This window comes from Eimeria tenella, genomic scaffold (assembly GCF_000499545.2).
Source record: "Eimeria tenella Houghton genomic scaffold, Eth_scaff90, whole genome shotgun sequence".
Lineage (NCBI taxonomy): Eukaryota > Apicomplexa > Conoidasida > Eucoccidiorida > Eimeriidae > Eimeria > Eimeria tenella.
The window spans coordinates 116,623-134,677 of NW_013543466.1; the positions used below are offsets into that span (position 1 = coordinate 116,623).

Sequence of the window (18,055 nt, forward strand, 5' to 3'; positions counted from 1 at the left end):
CTGGGGCCCCGCAGGGGCCCCCTGGGAGCCCCCTGGGGGCCCCTCATCTTGGGGAAGTCCAGAGTGTCTGTGTTTGCCCTTGGGGGCCCCTCGGGGGGCCCCTTGAGGGGCCCCCGAAAGTCTCTTTTGTTTCTTTTTTTGTTGCTGTTGAGAGAGCTCCGCCTGCGGTGTACATACAGCTCAGAAGCTGAGGTGTATCGACAGGTCTACTGGTCCACTTGCATGCAAAAGAAGACTCACATCTCTTGCCTGCGAGCAAAACAAGAAAAGAAATAAATGACAACCAATTAATTTAATTGAAATACCATTTGTTGCAAATGTAATAAACAAAAAGAGGCAGCAAAGGACTTTTGCTCAAATGCTGCGGTGGTTTAAGTGTAGCAGCAAATGCAGCAAAAGCTCTGCCTCTCAAGGGTCTAGGGTTTAGGGTTTAGGGTTTAGGGTTTGGGGTCTCGCACCATCTGTGGGTCGATTGATTATTAGCAAAGCAGAGTAATAATAAATAAACAATAATCAACCAACATAATAAATTAATTAGTTAATTGAGCAATTAATTAATTAATTAATTAATCAATTAATTAATTAATTAATCAATTAGTGAGTTTAAAGAATCTGCTCCTCTGCTTTGTCTCTCCTTTCGCTGCCGAAAATTTGAAAGAAAAATATTAATAATAAACAAATATATTAATGGCAAATATACATATATGCACATAATATATATATGTATATATATATATATATACATATTATTTATGCAGATAATATAGTGTATCTGCTATTAATTTATTTGTTTATTATTAATATATTTATGATGGCCTTGTTGATGAATTTATAATTCCAAATCAATTAATTCCCCGTAGATTTATTATAGTCGGGGCCTGAGCCGAACTGACAACCTTCTGTAGCGGGAGGTTGGATCGAAAAAGGAAGAAAATGAATTTAAAATGAAAATAAATGAATGAAAAATGAAAACTAATTAAATAATTTAAAGAATTAAATGAAAAGGCTTAAAAACAAAAAGAAAAAAGGAAAAAACCGGCAAAAAAGTTCTTCATCGCCGCTGCACTTTTGAGGTGTACGTACACCTCAGCCAATTCACTCGACTTTCCTTGACTTTCCATTTTTAATGAATTTCCATTTTTTGTTTTCATTTCCAATTACTCGTTTATTATATGGATTATTTATCATTTATTTTTATATTTTAAAACTTATTTTATCTATTTTTAAGATGTTTTCCTTCTTTTAATCTAATTTAGCGCACCAGCTAAGGCCAAGTCCAGTATGAAGAAACTGCAGCTGTTTATGACCTATTATTTATTCTTTACTATTTATCTTTTGCCGCCTTATCCATTTCAATCCATTTTTGTCCATTTCGATCCACTTTTGTTTTTTTTGTTCAAGTTCAATTTTAACTTATTTTAATTCACTTTAATTCATATCGATTCATTTTAATTCACTTGAATATATTTAAATTCGGTTAAATTTATGTAAATTGATTTAAATCATATTAATTCATTATTTTAATTCATTTTAATTCATTTTAATTCATTTTAATTCATTTCAATTCACTCTTGTTTACTCTCGACACGCACTCGCTGCAAGAGGCATGAGCTGGACTTCGGGAGTTTTTAAATTGCATGGAATGATTTAAATTCATTAAATGCAATTTGACAATTTAATTGTGAAACAAATTAAATCCATTAAATCCAATTTGATAACTTAATTATAAAATAAATTAAATTTAGTGGATCCAATTTTCCAATTTAATTGCATCAAATAAATTAAATTAATTAAATCCAATTTGCCTATTTAATCTTAAGAATAAATGAAATTTATTAAATCCAATTTGCCAATTTAATTATAAAATAAATCAAATTAATTAAATCCAATTTGCCTATTTAATAGCATTAAATAAATTAAATTAATTATATGCAATTTGCATTAAATAAGTTAAATTAGTTAAAATAAATTAAATTAATTAAATGCAATTTGCCAATTTAATTATAAAAATAAAATGCTGCAAACGCATGCAACCCAAAGCCCCAAAACTCACTGCCTGCATGCAGCCAAAGTGAAAGCCTCCAGGGATATCTTTGTATGCATTTGAAATATAAATATAAATATAAATATAAATATAAATATAAATATAAATATAAATATAAATATAAATATAAATATAAATATAAATATAAATATAAATATAAACATAAATATGAATATATATATCTAAATATAGATATGTATAAACAAAAATATAAATATAAATATAAATATAAATATAAATATAAATATAAATATAAATATAAATATAAATATAAATATGTAAATATGAAAGTATATATGCTTTTACATTTAAATATAAATAGAAATATAAGCATAAAGATATGATAAGAGTAAAGATAAAAAGGGCACTAAGACAGCAGCAGCAGCAGCTGCTGCTGCTGTTGCTGCTGCTGCTTCTGCTGCCGCTGCAGCAGACGAATCCGTCAAACGAGAAGAAAAAGATTAATCTTTTGAACTAGTTCATCTAATTAAATTAAATTAAATTAAATTAAATTAAATTAAATTAAATTAAATCAAAATTAATTAATTCAATTAAATTGAATTAAGATTAATTTAATTAAATTGAATTAATTCAAATAATTTAATTTAATTCCTTTTTAATTTGCCGCTCACCGCCTCCTCCTGAAAAGGTTAAAAGACATTTAAATAATTATTATTTCTATTTTTATTGTATTTTATTTTTATTAATTTAATCTTATTTCTTTATTCATTTTTATTTATTTTGTCTGGCTTTATTATTTAATTCATATTGCAATTATTTATTTCTTTTATTTTAGTTTTATTTCTCATGACTCGTTTTGTTCTGCCACTTGACTCTGATGTAATTTCAAAAGTTTCAAACTGATTCATTAATTAATTTTTAATTTATTTATTTTATTTATTTATCTTTTTTAATTAATAAATTAATTTATGTATTTATTCATTTACGTATTTATTTATTTATTTATTTTCGACTTTGTTATAAAGAGTTCGCTTTCTGGGACTTGTGCTTACCTTCTGCAACTCTCCTTGTCGCTAAATTGAATAAATAATTATTTAAAGTTAATTAAGTAATTTAGTTAGTTTAATTAAACCAATTAGCTTAATTAAATTAATTGAAGTAATTAATTCTATCAAATAACTTAACTTGACTAATAAATTAATTAATTAAATAATTAATTATTGTTAATCAAATATCTCTCTACTTCATCTTGTGCAGTTTCTACTTTGTTATTTTCCTTTAATCATTTATTTTTATTTATTTTTATTATATGTTATTTATATCTATTTTCTTTTATTATTTATTTTCTTGCATCTATTTATTTATTTATTTATTTATTTATATTCTAGGCCAATTTGTCAGCGCCTCAGGGACATGTTGGAAATAACAAACAATAAATAGTAATTTATAACTAACAAATAATAAATAATAAATAATGAGTAATTAATTATTAATTATTAATTATTCATCTATTAATATAAAATTAAAAATAATAATTTGAGATAAATGCAATTAAAGAAAATTACATTCTGCGCCTGCGCCAATTGTTCAGGTGTACAGACAGCTCCGGTAGACACACAAAGGAGTCCGAAGAGTCCGAAGAGCTCTTCAAATCAATTTAATTTAATTTAATTTAATTGGTTAGTAAAAAGTAAAGTAAGTCAAAATTGTGATGTTCATAATGTTTCTAAAGCTCACAGAGGACATAATCCCGAAACCCTGAACCCCGGACCCTAAACCGTAAACCCTAAACCCTAAACCCTAAACCCTTAAGGATAGAACCGTAGTTTAAGGGTGCCCTAAACTTTTTCAACCAAGGAAAAAGGGAGCTACAACGAAAGCGCACTCCCTTCAGTTTCAAACCCTAAACCCTAAACCCTAAGCCCTAAACCCTAAACCCTAAACCCTAGCATCTAAAGCCTAAACCTCACAGAAGCGGCTCTTGAATTCCTGCAATAGTTTTTAGACCCACTTTCTTTTTTGTGGAAGTCCTAGTTGGAGGTGTTAGCATTTTAATTTTAGTTGAATTCAATTACTTTTAATTAATTTTAATTATTTTTCATTAATTTTAATTAATATTAATTAATTCAAACTAATTTCAGTTAATTTCAATTTAATGAGTTTAAAAGAAAAACTAAACTGCATAAACTTTAATTAAATAAAACAATTGAAAAAAACGACCTTTTGAATCCCTCGTTCGTTTCATCATTTAATTCATTTAAAATTATTTTATTTTAATTTTTTTAATTTTCTTTTTTGGTTTTTATATCTGTAAATGGAATTAAAAATAAATAAATTTATTTTCCATTTGCTTCGAGACTCACTATCTACCCGAAATAAAAAAGTTAATTAAATAGGTAATTGAATTAATTCATTTAATTTAATTAACTATTTTTAAATTTATTTAACTCAATTCAGTAAATTAATTTAATTGAATTTGATTTAATTTGCTCAATTAATTAATTAATTTAATTTAGTAACTGATTAATTAATTCAATCAATTAATTAATGAATAGAAATCAATAAAAACGGAAAGAAAAAAACAAAAAAATGAGATTAACTCAAAAGACAAACTCACGGACTTCAGAAATAAAAGTTTTAAAGAATTCGATTATTTGATTTGTTCAAAATTAAAAATAAATTATTTCTCCAAGTTTTAAAATATAAACGCTTTTGGACCTTTGCTTGGCGATAAGAAACACATTTATTCTTCGCAATACTATTGATTAGGATCTTATTTATTTATTTATTTATTTATTGTTTATCTATTTATTTATTCACTTATTTATTTATTTATTTTGTATTAGATGAAGTTTAATGAACTTGCTTTCGCATCCCAAATAAAAGAACCTTTTTCTCGTTTTTAGGGTCTGGGGTTTAGGGTTTGAAGGTAAGAGCTGTTCAGGGTTTAGGGTTTAGGGTTTAGGGTTTAGGGTCTGAAGGGGCCGCACTTCCTTGAGGAAGCGTTGGGGGACCTAATAAAAGATTAATGTGGATTGAAAGACAAAATGCATCAAATAAATCAAATTAAAATTTAAAAATATATTTAATGATTAAAAGCAAAAACAAGAATTGCAAGACGCACCGCCTGGGCGTTGAGGTGTACGTACACCTCAAATAACCCACCGCTGCTGCAGCAGCAGCAAAAGAGAACAAATTGTTTCTTTATTTACTTCCTGAAGACTAAAAAAATAAATATTTGTTTGTTTAATATCATATATTAAATATTCAATTGTTATTTGATCATTTATTTATTCATTTATTTCTTTTTTCCGCTGCTGCGGAGGAGGCGGGCGGGCGTGAGGAGCCTTACAATCTGAAATGCAATTGTTGAATTGCATTTCCACTTTTATTATTTTTTATTTTTGTTTGCTATTATATTTTATTTATTTTAATAATTTGTTTTATTTTATGTTATTTTAAACTCATTTATTTATTTGCCTCCAATTCATCGACTTGTCCACAAATTCAACTATTTCTGAACTGCGCCGTTCGCCTTTTCTGAATGAAATGCATCAACAAATAAACTTTAAATTCTTTTAATTTTATTTTCTAAAATGCATTTTCATTTCATTCAACTTTCATTTCTTCATTTTATTTTCATTTACTTCCTGGATTCGAAAAGTACAAGTGCGGCTGAGCGCACACGCATCTGAGGTGTACATACACCTCAAAAGCTGGCCGGCGTTTGGCTGGCAATGAAATCGTCAAATTTGGCTGAAAATGCATTTAATTAATTCCTTTTTCATTAAAATTTATCAATTAAATCTATTTAATCAATTAAATCTATTAAAACAATAAAAACTCTCGAATTAGTTAGATTAAGGAAACTGGGAAAAGTAGAGAAAGTGCAGCGGCCACGAATGGCCGTGGGCGAAAAGACAGAAAAATTAGTTAAGCAGCCCTAAATATAAATAAAAATACAAATGTGAATTACTACATAACCCTAAACCCTAAACCCTAAACCCTAAACCCTAAATATAACTGAATAATAAAACAGTCGAATTACTGAGCATTTAAATACAGATAAACAAAAATGGACAGAACTGGCGCACGATCTGGATCCGTTGCCGCAAAATTAATTAATTTATTATTTATTTAGAATTAAAAAACAAATATATTTATTTGTTTATTAAACTGGAAATTAAATTTAAATGAAAGAAAAAATGCCAACGCACAACCTGCGAAAGAAAGCACTCCCTTGCTTCAGGTGTACGTACACCACAGGGGGAGGCCAGGAGCTTTTCAAATTTTTTATTTTTTATTTATGTTTTTTTATTTCCCTTTTTTTATTTTTCTCTCTTCGGTGACTTTCCACGCACATCCTTAGGCCACGCGTTTCATTTATGGAGAACCCTAAACCCTAAACCCTAAACCCTAAACCCTAAACCCTAAGCGCTGAAACCAAAACACCAGTGCAGTCGCACCTAGCCGCAACGCCGAACCCTAAACCCTAAAATGAAATCGTGCGCCCTATCCCTTGCCGGCTAGGCCGGGCATTCATCTTAGGGTTTAGGGTTTAGGGTTTAGGCTTTAGGGTTTTGCTCACCACCTGCGAAAACGGCGAAATCACAGTGGCTGTTCTCCAGGTGTACAGACAGGTGTACAGGTGTACAGACACCTCAAAGCACCTACTCGCTAGCTAGCCAGACAGCTGAGTAGCTAGCTAGCCAAATGGCTTGATGGCTGTCCAGTTGGCTAGCTAAATAGCTAGCTAGCTAGCTAGCTAGCTAGACTCCTCAGTAGCTACTACCCAAGCAACTAGATAGCTAGCTGGCTAGCTGCAGCTAGCTAGCTAGCCAACCATCTGGCTAGCCACATGAGCAGCTATCTACCATGCTGGCCAGCTAGCTAGCTACCTGCCTACCAAAGCAGTTATCTAGACACATATGAAGCTAGCCAGGCAACTAAGCAGCTAGCTAGCTAGCTACCTAAGCAGCTAGCTAGCTAGCTACCTAGATGTAAAGCTAGCTAGCCACCTAGTTTCGCAGCTAGCTAGCTAACTAGCTTCACAACTAGCTGGCTACCTAGCTTTGCAGCTGGCTAGGTATCTACCTACCTAGCTAGCAGGCTAGCCACCTAGCTGTGCAGCTAGCTAGCTAGCCAGCTAGCTAGCTAGCTAGCTAGCTAGCTAGCTGCCTCAGGCTGCCACGGCCTGCAGACTCACGAGCTCGAGTTTCTGCAGTTCGAGGCGCAGCCGTTTGCAGCTCTATTAGAAAGAAGAAATGATTTTGTGGAATTTAAAAAAGTTTATTTTCAAATAAATAAAAATAAAAAAGAAATCCAATAAAGTCCAAATGCAATAAAAGAATAAATAGCTTTTAAATTGAGGGTTTAGCTTCCACTTTCTTGGAGAAAACGCACAGTCTTCAGGTGCAGCCGTAACCCTAATCCCTAAACCCTAAACCCTAAACCCTAAACCCTACGCCCTAAACTCTAAATCCTACACCCTGACTAGCCACTTGGCTCTCTGCCCAGCTAACCACTTAGCTAGCTAGCTGCCTAGCCACAGAGCTAGCTAGCTGGGTCCCCAGCCAATCAGCCAGCTATCCAGCTAGCTAGCTATCTAGCTGGTTAGCTAGCTAGCTAGCTAGCTAACTAGCTAACTGGCTAGCTAGCTACTTGTTGTTCTTACTCCCTGCAACCGCAGTGAACGCCAGTTAAGTGGCTCATCTATCGCTGAAGCGATCTAGCTAGCTAGCTAGATGGATAGAAAGATAAACAGAGAGTTGGCTAGCCAGCTAGCTAGCTGCTTTTCAGTAGGTTGTCTGGCTAGCTAGCTAGCTAGCTAGCTAGCTTATTGAACAGCTAGCTAGCCTGCAGGAAGCTCAATTTCTATTTTTTGGGCTGAGGTGTTTGCTTACTCGCTGAAGCGGGACAGTCAGTCAACGGCAACTGACAGCTAGCTAGCTAACTAGTTAACTAGGCAGCTGGCCAGCTAGCTAGCTAGCTCCCTAGCCAGGTAGCTAGCTAGCTAGCTGGGCACGCGTGGATAGCTAGCTTGCGAGGCAGCTAGCTAAGTGCGTAGCTGTAGTTAGCTGCAGCTAGCTCTGGCTAGCTAGCACTACAGCAGTAGCTAGCTGTGGCTAGCTGCTGAAGGAGCTAGCTATGGCTAGCTAAGGAAGCAGCTAGCTACAGCTAGCTGCAGCCAGCTGTGGCTAGCTGGAGGCCCCTGCGAGCAGAAGTTGAGGTGTACAGACAGCTGCGGGCCTCACTGCCTGTGGGGTGTCTTTTCAGTTTTTTAACTTTTCATTTTTGTTTTGCAACTTTGGTCCACATTTGCACCCAAACCGCAAGCCCTAGGGTTTGGAATAAGGGTTTAGGGTTAAGGCTTTAGGGTTTAGGGTTTGCAGTTCACTGCTTTCGACGCGAAGTGAAGAAAATCATTTGGAAGCTTACTGACTGATAGGGTGTACGTACACCTCACGCCCAGAAACATGCTTCGTGACGTTCTGCTGCTGCTGCTGATGCAGCAGCAGCAGCAACAGTAACAGCAGCAGCAGCAGCAGCTGTTAGTATCTCACTCTCTGATTTCAAGAGATTTAAAGGGCAATTTAATTTCTTGTTCAGCCAACACAAAGGCATCTCAAACTGCAGCAAATGCAATTTAAAGTGGTTTTAAAAATATAATATTTATTTCCCTTTTTGACTAAATTTGAATTAAATGAACGACGGAAAACCCAATTCGAGCTAAGGCGAGGCTGCGCAGACACCCGAACCGGGTGTATGTATACCCGAATGACCCAGGGTGGAAAATTGCAATTTTGAAAAATTCTGTCTTATTTTGTAATTTAAATATTCTAAAATGACAAATAATGCAATAAATATTCAATTAATTCATTTAAATTTGATTTCTATTCGCGCAACAAAGAAGAACTTGCATGCGTTTTGGAGGGCGCGAGCTCAGGTGTACGTACACCTCAGCGCGCTGCTGCACTCCCGTAAACGCACTTCCTGCAATTTCAAAATTCACTAAAAACAAAGTTGTAATTGCTGCTGCTGCTGCCGTTGTTGCTGTTGCTGCGACTGCTGCTGCTGCTGCTGCTGCTGTCTGCGCTGCTGCTTCTGCTGTCTGCGCTGCTGCTGCTGTCTGCGCAGCTGCTGCTTCCTGCGCTGCGGCTGCTGCCTCTTGCGCTGCTGCTGCTGCTGCTGCAACTAAATAAAAAGCAAAAAGAGGCTCTTCTAGAGGTTTCATTGAATTTACTTTTTTAAACAAAAAAGAAATGGCTGCTGCTAAAGCGCGAAGCCAAAAAGACTAAAACGGGATTTATATATACTTATAAAAATATAAAGTAAATATACAATTATGTTTATTTATATTCGTATTCATGTATGTAGTTCTGTTTATATTTCTATTTATATTTATATTTACATTTATATTTGCATTTACATTCAGATTTATACCTGTATTTATATTACTTTATATTTATATTTATACTTATATTTATATTTATATTTATATTTATACCTGTATTTATATTACTTTATATTTATATTTATACTTATATTTATATTTATATTTATATTTATATTTATATTTATATTTACATTTATATATATATTTATATTTATGTTTATATTTATATGTTTATTTTTATTTTAATTTATATTTGTAATCATTCATATATTTATATTTATATTTGTAATTGCATGCGTTTTGTTCCTTTGCCGACGTACAACCTTTTATTTGAATTTGTTCAAAAACAAAAAAAAATTAATTTAAAATAAAAGAAGTCCTGCGGCCAGCCCTAAACCCTAAACCCTAAACCCTATACCCTAAAGCCTAAACAACAAACCCTAAACCCTACGTCATAAACCCTAAACCCTAACCTTAAACCATAGACGCTGAACTCTAGTCCTAGAGGTACGCACTAGCTGTCGCGTGTGCACAGCTACCTAAATTTAAGGGTTTAGGGTTTAGGGTTTAGGGTTTAGGGTTTAGAGTTTAGGGTTTAGTCGGCGGCGGCGAGAACTGCGTTTCCTGCAGAAACAAAGACGGCAAACAGCAATTAAGAGGATTGAAGAGCAAAGGCATTTATTTTTGGAAAAATAAATAAAACAATTGATGTAATTTGAAAATAAAAGATTTAATTTTCATTTATTTGATTTCCCGCTCACCCCCTGCAGGGGCCAGCAGCAGCCGCGCAAGTCCGAGCTGCCTATACACCCCAGCGCCCGCAAACCCCCGGACTCCAAAAAGAATTAAATCTGCATCAAATCTCACAATCTTTGAAATAAATAAAATCAAAACTAAAAATGTTTTCTTTTTTGTTCAATTCGAGCCTCCAGGCCCCAATTTAACCACCAAATGCACCCCCTGCTGCTGCTCCTGCTGCTGCTCCTGCTGCGGCGGCGCGAACGCACGCACTTCGTTTGAGGTGTACGTACACCGTAAAAACAGCCGGCGTGCAGCACAGGTGGGCCCTCCCATTAATGAATTATTTATTTATTTCACTTAATTAATTTAATTAAATAATTAATTGCTTGATTAATTTAAGTAATTAATTAATTAATTGATCAATCAATTAATTAATTTAATTAATTAATTATTTAATTAATTTAATTAATTAAGTATTTAATTAATTTAATTAATTCTTTAATTATTTAATTAATTAATTTAATTAATTGTCCCCTGTTGAGGCTTTAAATAGCTAAGTGGGGCTAAAGATTAAGAAGCCTCACTTTCTTCACCGAGGTAAATAAAAACTCATAAAGATGTGCACTGAGGAGGGTTTAGGGTTTAGGGTTTTGGACTCAGGGTTTAGGGTTTAGGGTTTAGGGTTTTGGAATCAGGGTTTAGGGTTTGGGGTTTAGGGTTTGGGGCTTGAAGACTCACCTCCCTCTGATTGCCGCAGAAACCAGATGCAGATAAAACAGCTTTGCCCTTTTATCCCCCGAGGGTTTAGGGTTTAGGGTTTAGGGTTTAGGGTTTGGAATTTGGGGAAGTGCGGTTGACGCTCACCTCCATAAATTGTTCAAAACTCTGCCGCAAACAAACAAACCACATCAGCACAGCAAAACACCAGGGTTTAGGGTTTAGGGTTTAGGGTTTGGGTTTAGGGTGCCCCTGAGGCTACACTGGCAACTATCTATCTGTTGCAGAGCAAAAGTGAGCAGCAGCAGCAGCAGCAGTACCCTTCGGAGCTTCGAATCTAGGGTTTAGGGTTTAGGGTTTAGGGTTTAGGGTTTAAGGTTTAGGGTTTAAGGTTTAGGGTTTGGGGTTTTGGCAGCCTCCTTACGGTTTAGAGCTGCGCCGTAGCGCCCCACTCGCTCCAGGCCTCGGGAGCCGCTTGAAAGACACAACTGAGGGTTTAGGGTTTAGGGTTTAGGGTTTAGGGTTTAGGGTTTACCTGTGCGACGGCCTTTTTCTTTTTGGCGGAGAGGGCGAAGAGGGCGAGGAGAAGAAGAGAAGCAGCAGCAGCAATTTTAAAAAAATCTTTTTTGTTGAATTGTTCTGCTGCCAGCACTTCTGGCGCAGTTGGGGCCCCCCGGGGGGGCCCCCAAACAGCAGCAGGGAGTGCTGTTGCTGCTGCTGCTGCTGCTGCGCTGTCGGCGTCTTCGAAGGCCATGGTGCTGAAGTTGAAGGCTGCGGGTGCTGCAGCAGCAGCAGCAGCAGCAGCAGCAGCCAGCAGCAGCAAAAGGGGAGCTTTTAGATCCATTTTTTCGCAGCTGCGGCGCTGCCGACGCGCCCAAAACAAAGAAAAACCACCTCCCGCGAGGCCCCAGGCCGCATGCTTTATTTAACTCTTCTTTTTATTCAAAATAAAACATTTAAATTCCAAAATGGCGTTCAAACGAGCGCAAAAACGGCTGCAGGCTCAGCTGTACAGACACCGCGCGCAGCCCGCCCCCGGCGCCGGTCGGCTGCGGTGTCGCCGCGCCCGCCTTTCCGCAGACCCTAAACCCTTTTTTAGGGTTTAGTTGTGCCCATTAACTCTAATTTGCATTTAAAATCCAATAAATATGCAAAAAACACTAAAAGATACAGAGAAAACGCAAATCCCAGGGCCGGGCAGCAGCCCCAGGAAGCAAGCAGGGCTCGCCGGTCAGGAGGCTGCAGAAACTCGCTTTCTGCCCTTCTCTAATTTGTTTATTAAATTCGAAAGAATTCATTTAGCTGAATTTAATTAATTTTCAAAAATAAATCCATTCTCTCGCGATCAACTGCCGCCGTCGCAGCGCCCCCTGCTGCTGCTGTATGTACACCCCAGCAGCAGCAGCAGCATCAACAGACTCACCTCTCGCCTCTTCTCTATCCCCGAAATTCCCTTTTGGAAGACAAATGATCAAAAGTACCATTTGATTTCGTTTTTTCAGTTTTTTCTCGAAAAGAAACGCTTTTTCTGCTGCAGCCAGGCGCGGGGAGCGGCCCACACCCCCACTTCTCGCTGCAGCAGCTCGTGTCTGCAAAAAGAGGAAATAAATAGAGACTATAGTAATAATAAAAGTAATTATAATAATAAATATTAAAGTTTTCATTCTTTGCATGCATTTATCTCCAATTAATTCATTTCTGAGGTCTTCAAACAAACAAAAAAATTCCCGACGCCCCTGGGCGTCGCTCTCCGTCCCGTGTCGATACACCCCAGCAGCGAAGAAGGCAGCGCCTCAAATCGAAGGAAACTCATTTATTTGCAAAATGCAATTAAATTAATTTCTTAAAAAGGGAAAAATGGCTTTAAAACGCCTCTTTTGGCGCCCTGCTGCCCCCGCTGCTGCTGCTGCTGCTGCTGCTGCCCCAGGTGTACGTACACCTGAATGCCTGGCCCCGAAATTCAAATCCTACGCGGTGTATCTACAGCTCAGGCCACAGGCAAGAGCTCACTAGTGTGGGGTGCACGTACACCCTACTTTGCCCCACAAGCAGGGTGTGGGGCGTCGGGTGTACGTACACCCCAGCGCCTGTCCTCGAAGTTTGGACTAGTTGAGGTGTATGTACACCTCAAAGAGTCGCGGCGAGCTTGTGGGGTGTGGGGTGTACGTACACCTGAATATCAGCAGCTGCAGAAGCTGTTCTAGCAAACTAGAAACCCTCCGCTGCAGCACTTAGAGTAAAGCAGCAGCAGCAGCAGCAGCAGCGGCAGCAGCAGCAGCAGCAGCAGCAGCACTAGCAGCAGCTGCCTAATAGAACATCTGCAGCAGCAGCAGCAGGAGCGGCACAAAGCAGCAGCAGTACCAACAGCAGCAGCAGGTCAAGAAAGCTGCAGCAACAGCTAAGCAACTAGGACTAAAGAGTGCCGCCAGCAGCAGCAGCAAGAGCAGCAATAAGCGGCAAAAACAAAGTAAAAATAAACGACAAAAAGTACTAGAGAGCAGCACAAAACAAAGAAGAAGCCAAAGAAGCAGCTCAGCAGCAGCCAGCAGCCTTTCCTGCTGCTGCTGCTGCTGCTGCTCGCGCTGCCGTTCTTCCTGCTAACACCGCCGCTGCCGCAGCAGCAAAGCAGCAGCAGCAGCAGCAGCAACAGCAGCAAAGCAGCAGCAGCAGCAGCAGCAACAGCAGCAGGTGGGCCCTTGGCCATTAAATTGTCGAAAATGATAATTTAATTTATTTAATTTGCTGCTCAGTTTCATTTGTTGCGCTGCAGTCTCAGCGGCTGCGGATGCACGAATTCCCGTGCAGTTGGCTGCGGGCCCCGAGAGCCCCCGAGGCTCCGCAGCAAACTCCTGCAGCAAACACAACAGCTGCTGCTGCTGCTGCTGCTGCTGCTGTTGCTGCTGCCGCTTCTTGGGGTCCCTTAGGTGCTGCTTTTGCTGCTGATTGCGCATCTGCTGCTGCTCCTGCTTCTGCGAATTGCTCAGAAGAGTAACCCGCTGCTGCCTACTCGTCTGCTGCTGCTGCTGCTGCTGTTGCTGCTTATCTGCTGCTGCCTATCTGCTGCTGCTGCTTCTACTTATTAAGCAAATGTGGCATGCAGTGGCCAGCAGCAAAAAGAAATGCACTCATCAATTAATTAATTGATCAATTTATTTATTTATTTATTTAGTTATTATTTATTTATTCGTTTAGTATTTATTTATCTACTTATTTATTTATTTATTTATTTATTCAAATCTTTTATTTTATTTTTACCTGCAAGCCACCAGCTGCCGCACCATCAGCTCCAGCGGCGACCACACGGTAATGTTGCAGTGTCTTTCTGAAAGCAAAAAATAAATAAATGAATAAATAAAATAAATAAATAAATAATAAACAAACCATGAAAAAATAAACAAATAATAAATGTTGGAAAAGAAATAAAAGTTTTGCTTCCTAACGAGGCCTCATACACCGAACGCATCTGCCTATACACCCCAGCACCCCACAGCTGCTGCTGCTGCTGCTGCTGCTGCTAGTGTTGCAAGTACTGCTGCTGCTGCTGCTGCTGCTGGTTTTACTAGCACCTAGTACTGCAACTGCTGCTGCTGCTGCTACTGACTGCTGCTGCTGCTGCTGCTACTGACTGCTGCTGCTACCACAAATACTACTGCTGCTGGCGCTGCTGCTGCTGCTGCTGCTGCTGCTGCTTACTTAAAATGCTTTTATTGACGGCGCTGGCTGCAAGTGCTCTGCGGCTGAGACTGAAGACATTTGCTAGAGGGCCTTTTTGGGGGTCTTCATAGGCCAGCAGCCCCAGGCACTCCTGCATGCAGCCACAAGTTGCTGCTGCTCCTTCGTGCAGCAGCAGCAGCAGCAGCAGCAGCAGCAGCGGCAGTGACAGCGGCAGATAGGAAGAGGGGAATTCACGGCAGCAGCAGCAGGAGGAGAAACAGCAGCTAGATGAAGCAATTAGAAGCAGCAGCAACAACAATTAGCAGCAGCGTCATTAGAGACAGCAGCAACAGCAGCAGTCTGCAGCAACAGCAACTGACAGCAGCAACAACAGAAGCATCTGCAGAATGAGAAGCAACAGCAACAGAAGCAGCAACAGCAAGAGCAGTTAGCAACATCGTCAGCAGCACCATCAGCATCATCAGCAGCAACAGCAGAAGCAACAGCAGCAGCGTCAGCAGCAGCAACAGCAGCAGCATGAGCATCATCAGCCTCAGCAGCGCCAGCAGCAGCAACATCAGCAGCAGCAACAGCAGCAAAAATCAGCATCATCAGCATCAGCAGCGCCAGCAGCAGCAGCAGCAGCAGCAACAGCAGCAGCAGCAGCAGCAGCAGCAGCAGACATGAATGGCAGCGTGGAGGGGCCCCGTGGTTTCTTCTGCGAGCGGCAGCAAATGGGCGCTGGCGAAGGCGAGGGCTTTGCTGCAGTCTTTGGCGGGGGGCCTCAGACATTCAATTACAAACTGAGTTTTCAGCAGCAAAGCAGCAAGTCTGCAGCACTCGTCCTGCCACGCAGCAGCAGCAGCAGCAGCAGCGGGGGTTGCGGTGCTGCAGCAGCAGCAGCAGCGGTTGCGGTGCTGCAGCAGCAGCAGCAAAAACGGCAGCGCTGCTGCTCCTCTGGCTGCAGCAGCACTGCTGCGCCAGTGGCAGCAGCAGCAGCAGCAGCAGCAACAGCAGCAGTGGTAATTACAGCAGCGGCAGCAGCAGCAGCTTCAGTGAAGGGGACCCGTATACCCTAAACCCTAAACCCTAAACCCTAAACGCTAAACCCTAAACGGCCGCGGACTGATTCAATATCGGGATTTTAATATTTGCAATTGCAACTGCCACCATCTTACTGCCATTAATTAATTTAATTTAATTTATTTAATTTATTCAATTTAATTAATTAATTAATTAATTAATTAATTAATTATTAATTATTTATTATTTATTTATTTATTTGCGCACTTTTGAGGGCTGGAGAACAAGAGGGTAAAATTTGTCTAAGAGAGAAATGGCCCGGCCTATTTGGCCCTCCATGATCGCCTCGCGAATTACTGAAAATAAAAAAATAAAAAAAAATAAATAAATAGAAAAATAAATAAATAAATAAATGAAATAATAAATGAATAATTATTAATTAATAGGGTGGAAATGGTCTCAAGGACAGGCAGCGCCGCTCGCTGATTGGCCCTGAAGCTACCGTAAACACTCTTTTAGGGTTTAGGGTTTAGGGTTTAGGGTTTAGGGTTTAGGGTTTAGGGTTTAGGGTTAGGGGCTTCAAGCCCAGCATCGGCAGCTGCGCCTTCCGCCTCATAGCTCGTAAAGTAACGAATAAACAAAGAAACAAATAAAAAGCAAATAAATAAACAATTAAATAATATAGTTTAATTAATTAATTAGTTGAATTAATTAAATTACTTAATTTGATTTAATTAATTCAATTAATTAATTGATTATTTACTGCTGCGAAGGGCAAGAGAGCGCCGCAAAAGGCGCGGCACAGCTCGCGGCCACAGCACAACTGCAGCAGCTTCCTCGCTGCTGCTGCTGCTGCTGCTGCCGCTGCTGCTGCTGCTGCTGCTGCTGCTTCTTTCCTGCAGCAAAGAAAAATGTTTGAAAGGAGATAAAAACAAAGAAGAAAAAAATAAAAGTTTGTTAAATTGCTATGTAATTAATGGTACATGAGCGTTCAAAGGGCAAACATACAAACAAATAAAAAACAATAAATAAACAAATAAATAAAAAAATAAATATAAATAGGTAAATAAACAATAAATAAATAAATACATAAATAAATATAAACAAATAAATATAAATAAAAAATAAGTAAATAAATAAACAAGCAAAGACAGAATGACAGAAAGCAAACGAATTGGCAAAAAGCAAACGAATAAAAAAACAAAAAGGAAATGCTGAATAAAGAACAAGCAAGCCAATAAAGAAACAAAAAAATAAATAAATTAAATAAATTAACTAAATTAAACGGTTATAAATAAAAGAGATAAAGTAAATAAATTAAACGACTAAAGTGGCTAAATAAGTTGAATAAATTAACTAAATTAAATAAATTAAATAAATTAAACAAAACTAGTTCAATTAAAATAAGCCAAATTAAATTAAATTAAATTAGACAAACAAAACAAAATGAAATGAAATGAAATAAAATAAAATAAAATAAAATAAAACAAAATAAAATAAAATAAAATAAAATAAAATAAAATAAAATAAAATAAAATAAAATAAAATAAAATAAAATAAAATAAAATAAAACTTCTCACTTCGTCGGAAGAGGAGTCGAGGGCGTTGTTTTGGGGTGTACAGACAGCTGGGTGCTGCGCGTCTTTTTCGGCTTTTGTTTCTTCGGCTTCATTTTCTTTATTAATTTTATTAATTTTATTAATTTTATTTGTTTTATTTGTTTTATTTAATTCATTTGCTTTTTCTCCTTTTGCTGCTGCTTCCGACTCCCCCGCTGCTGCTGCAGCAAACCAAACAGCAGCAGCAAATGGAAGTTGTAATTAAAAGAAACTAAAGAAGAACAAACAAACAAACTAACAATTAATTAATTAGTTTATTTATTTATTTGTTTACTTATTAACAAATAAAAAATAGTTATAAGTAGCGAGCAAAAATAAAGAACAAATTCAGACCAACTAGTCAAAGGCCCTGCTGCAGGGTTTAGGGTTTAGGGTTTAGGGTTTAGGGTTTAGGTGTAGAATTTAGGTTTCAGCACCTACGGTTTAGCTCCTACGCTCTACGGTTTAGGGTTTAAGGTTCGGGGTTAAGGGTTTAGGGTTTAGGGTTCAGGGTTTAGGGCTTAGGGTTCAACGTTTACGGTCTAGGCTTTAGGATTTAGGGTTTAGGGTTTAGGATTTAGGGTTTAGGGTTTACTTTTGTCCCTGAGGGCGTTGAGGGTTTTGCTGAAGCCTCCTTCGAGCAAATAGGCCTTAACAGCAAAGTTGATATCTTCCAAATTTATTTTTTGATTTAAAATCATTTCCCTTTCCTCCTTCAAGTGCTTCTGCAGCACAAAACACACTCAACTACTGACTGCTGCTGCTGCTGCTGCTGCTTACGCTGCTGCTTACGCAGCTGCTGCTGGGCCTGTCGCTGCTGCTGCTGTTGCTGCTGTTGCTGCTGCTGCTTTTACTCCTGCTGCTGCTGCGGCAGCAGCAGCAGCTCCCCCTGCTACTGCTGCAGCTGCTGCTGCAGCTGCT

The 18,055-nt window shown here is 38.0% G+C and overlaps 3 protein-coding genes across 3 annotated transcripts in view; all 3 read right to left on the reverse strand.

The window, feature by feature from the left end:
- ETH_00002295 (C2 domain-containing protein, putative) overlaps positions 1-1,121 on the reverse strand; it is a gene marked incomplete at both ends in the record, with an annotated part of 14,819 nt that extends 13,698 nt beyond the window's left edge. Inside the window, one exon of the mRNA XM_013378621.1 lies at positions 1,086-1,121. Coding sequence (XP_013234075.1) covers positions 1,086-1,121 — 36 coding nt within the window. The remainder of the gene's footprint in view (positions 1-1,085) is intronic.
- A 7,895-nt stretch (positions 1,122-9,016) lies between these two features.
- Positions 9,017-11,703, reverse strand: ETH_00002300 (uncharacterized protein; the record flags this gene model as incomplete). Its single annotated transcript, XM_013378622.1, has 3 exons — positions 9,017-9,199; positions 11,007-11,027; positions 11,395-11,703. 3 exons carry the CDS (start codon positions 11,701-11,703, stop codon positions 9,017-9,019), a joined length of 513 nt encoding a protein of 170 aa, XP_013234076.1.
- Positions 11,704-17,262: 5,559 nt separating this feature from the next.
- The window catches only part of ETH_00002305 (uncharacterized protein), a gene marked incomplete at both ends in the record, with an annotated part of 9,369 nt that continues 8,576 nt past the window's right edge, over positions 17,263-18,055 (reverse strand). Inside the window, 2 exons of the mRNA XM_013378623.1 lie at positions 17,263-17,366; positions 17,730-17,859. Of these exons, the coding sequence (XP_013234077.1) occupies positions 17,263-17,366; positions 17,730-17,859 (234 nt within the window). The remainder of the gene's footprint in view (positions 17,367-17,729; positions 17,860-18,055) is intronic.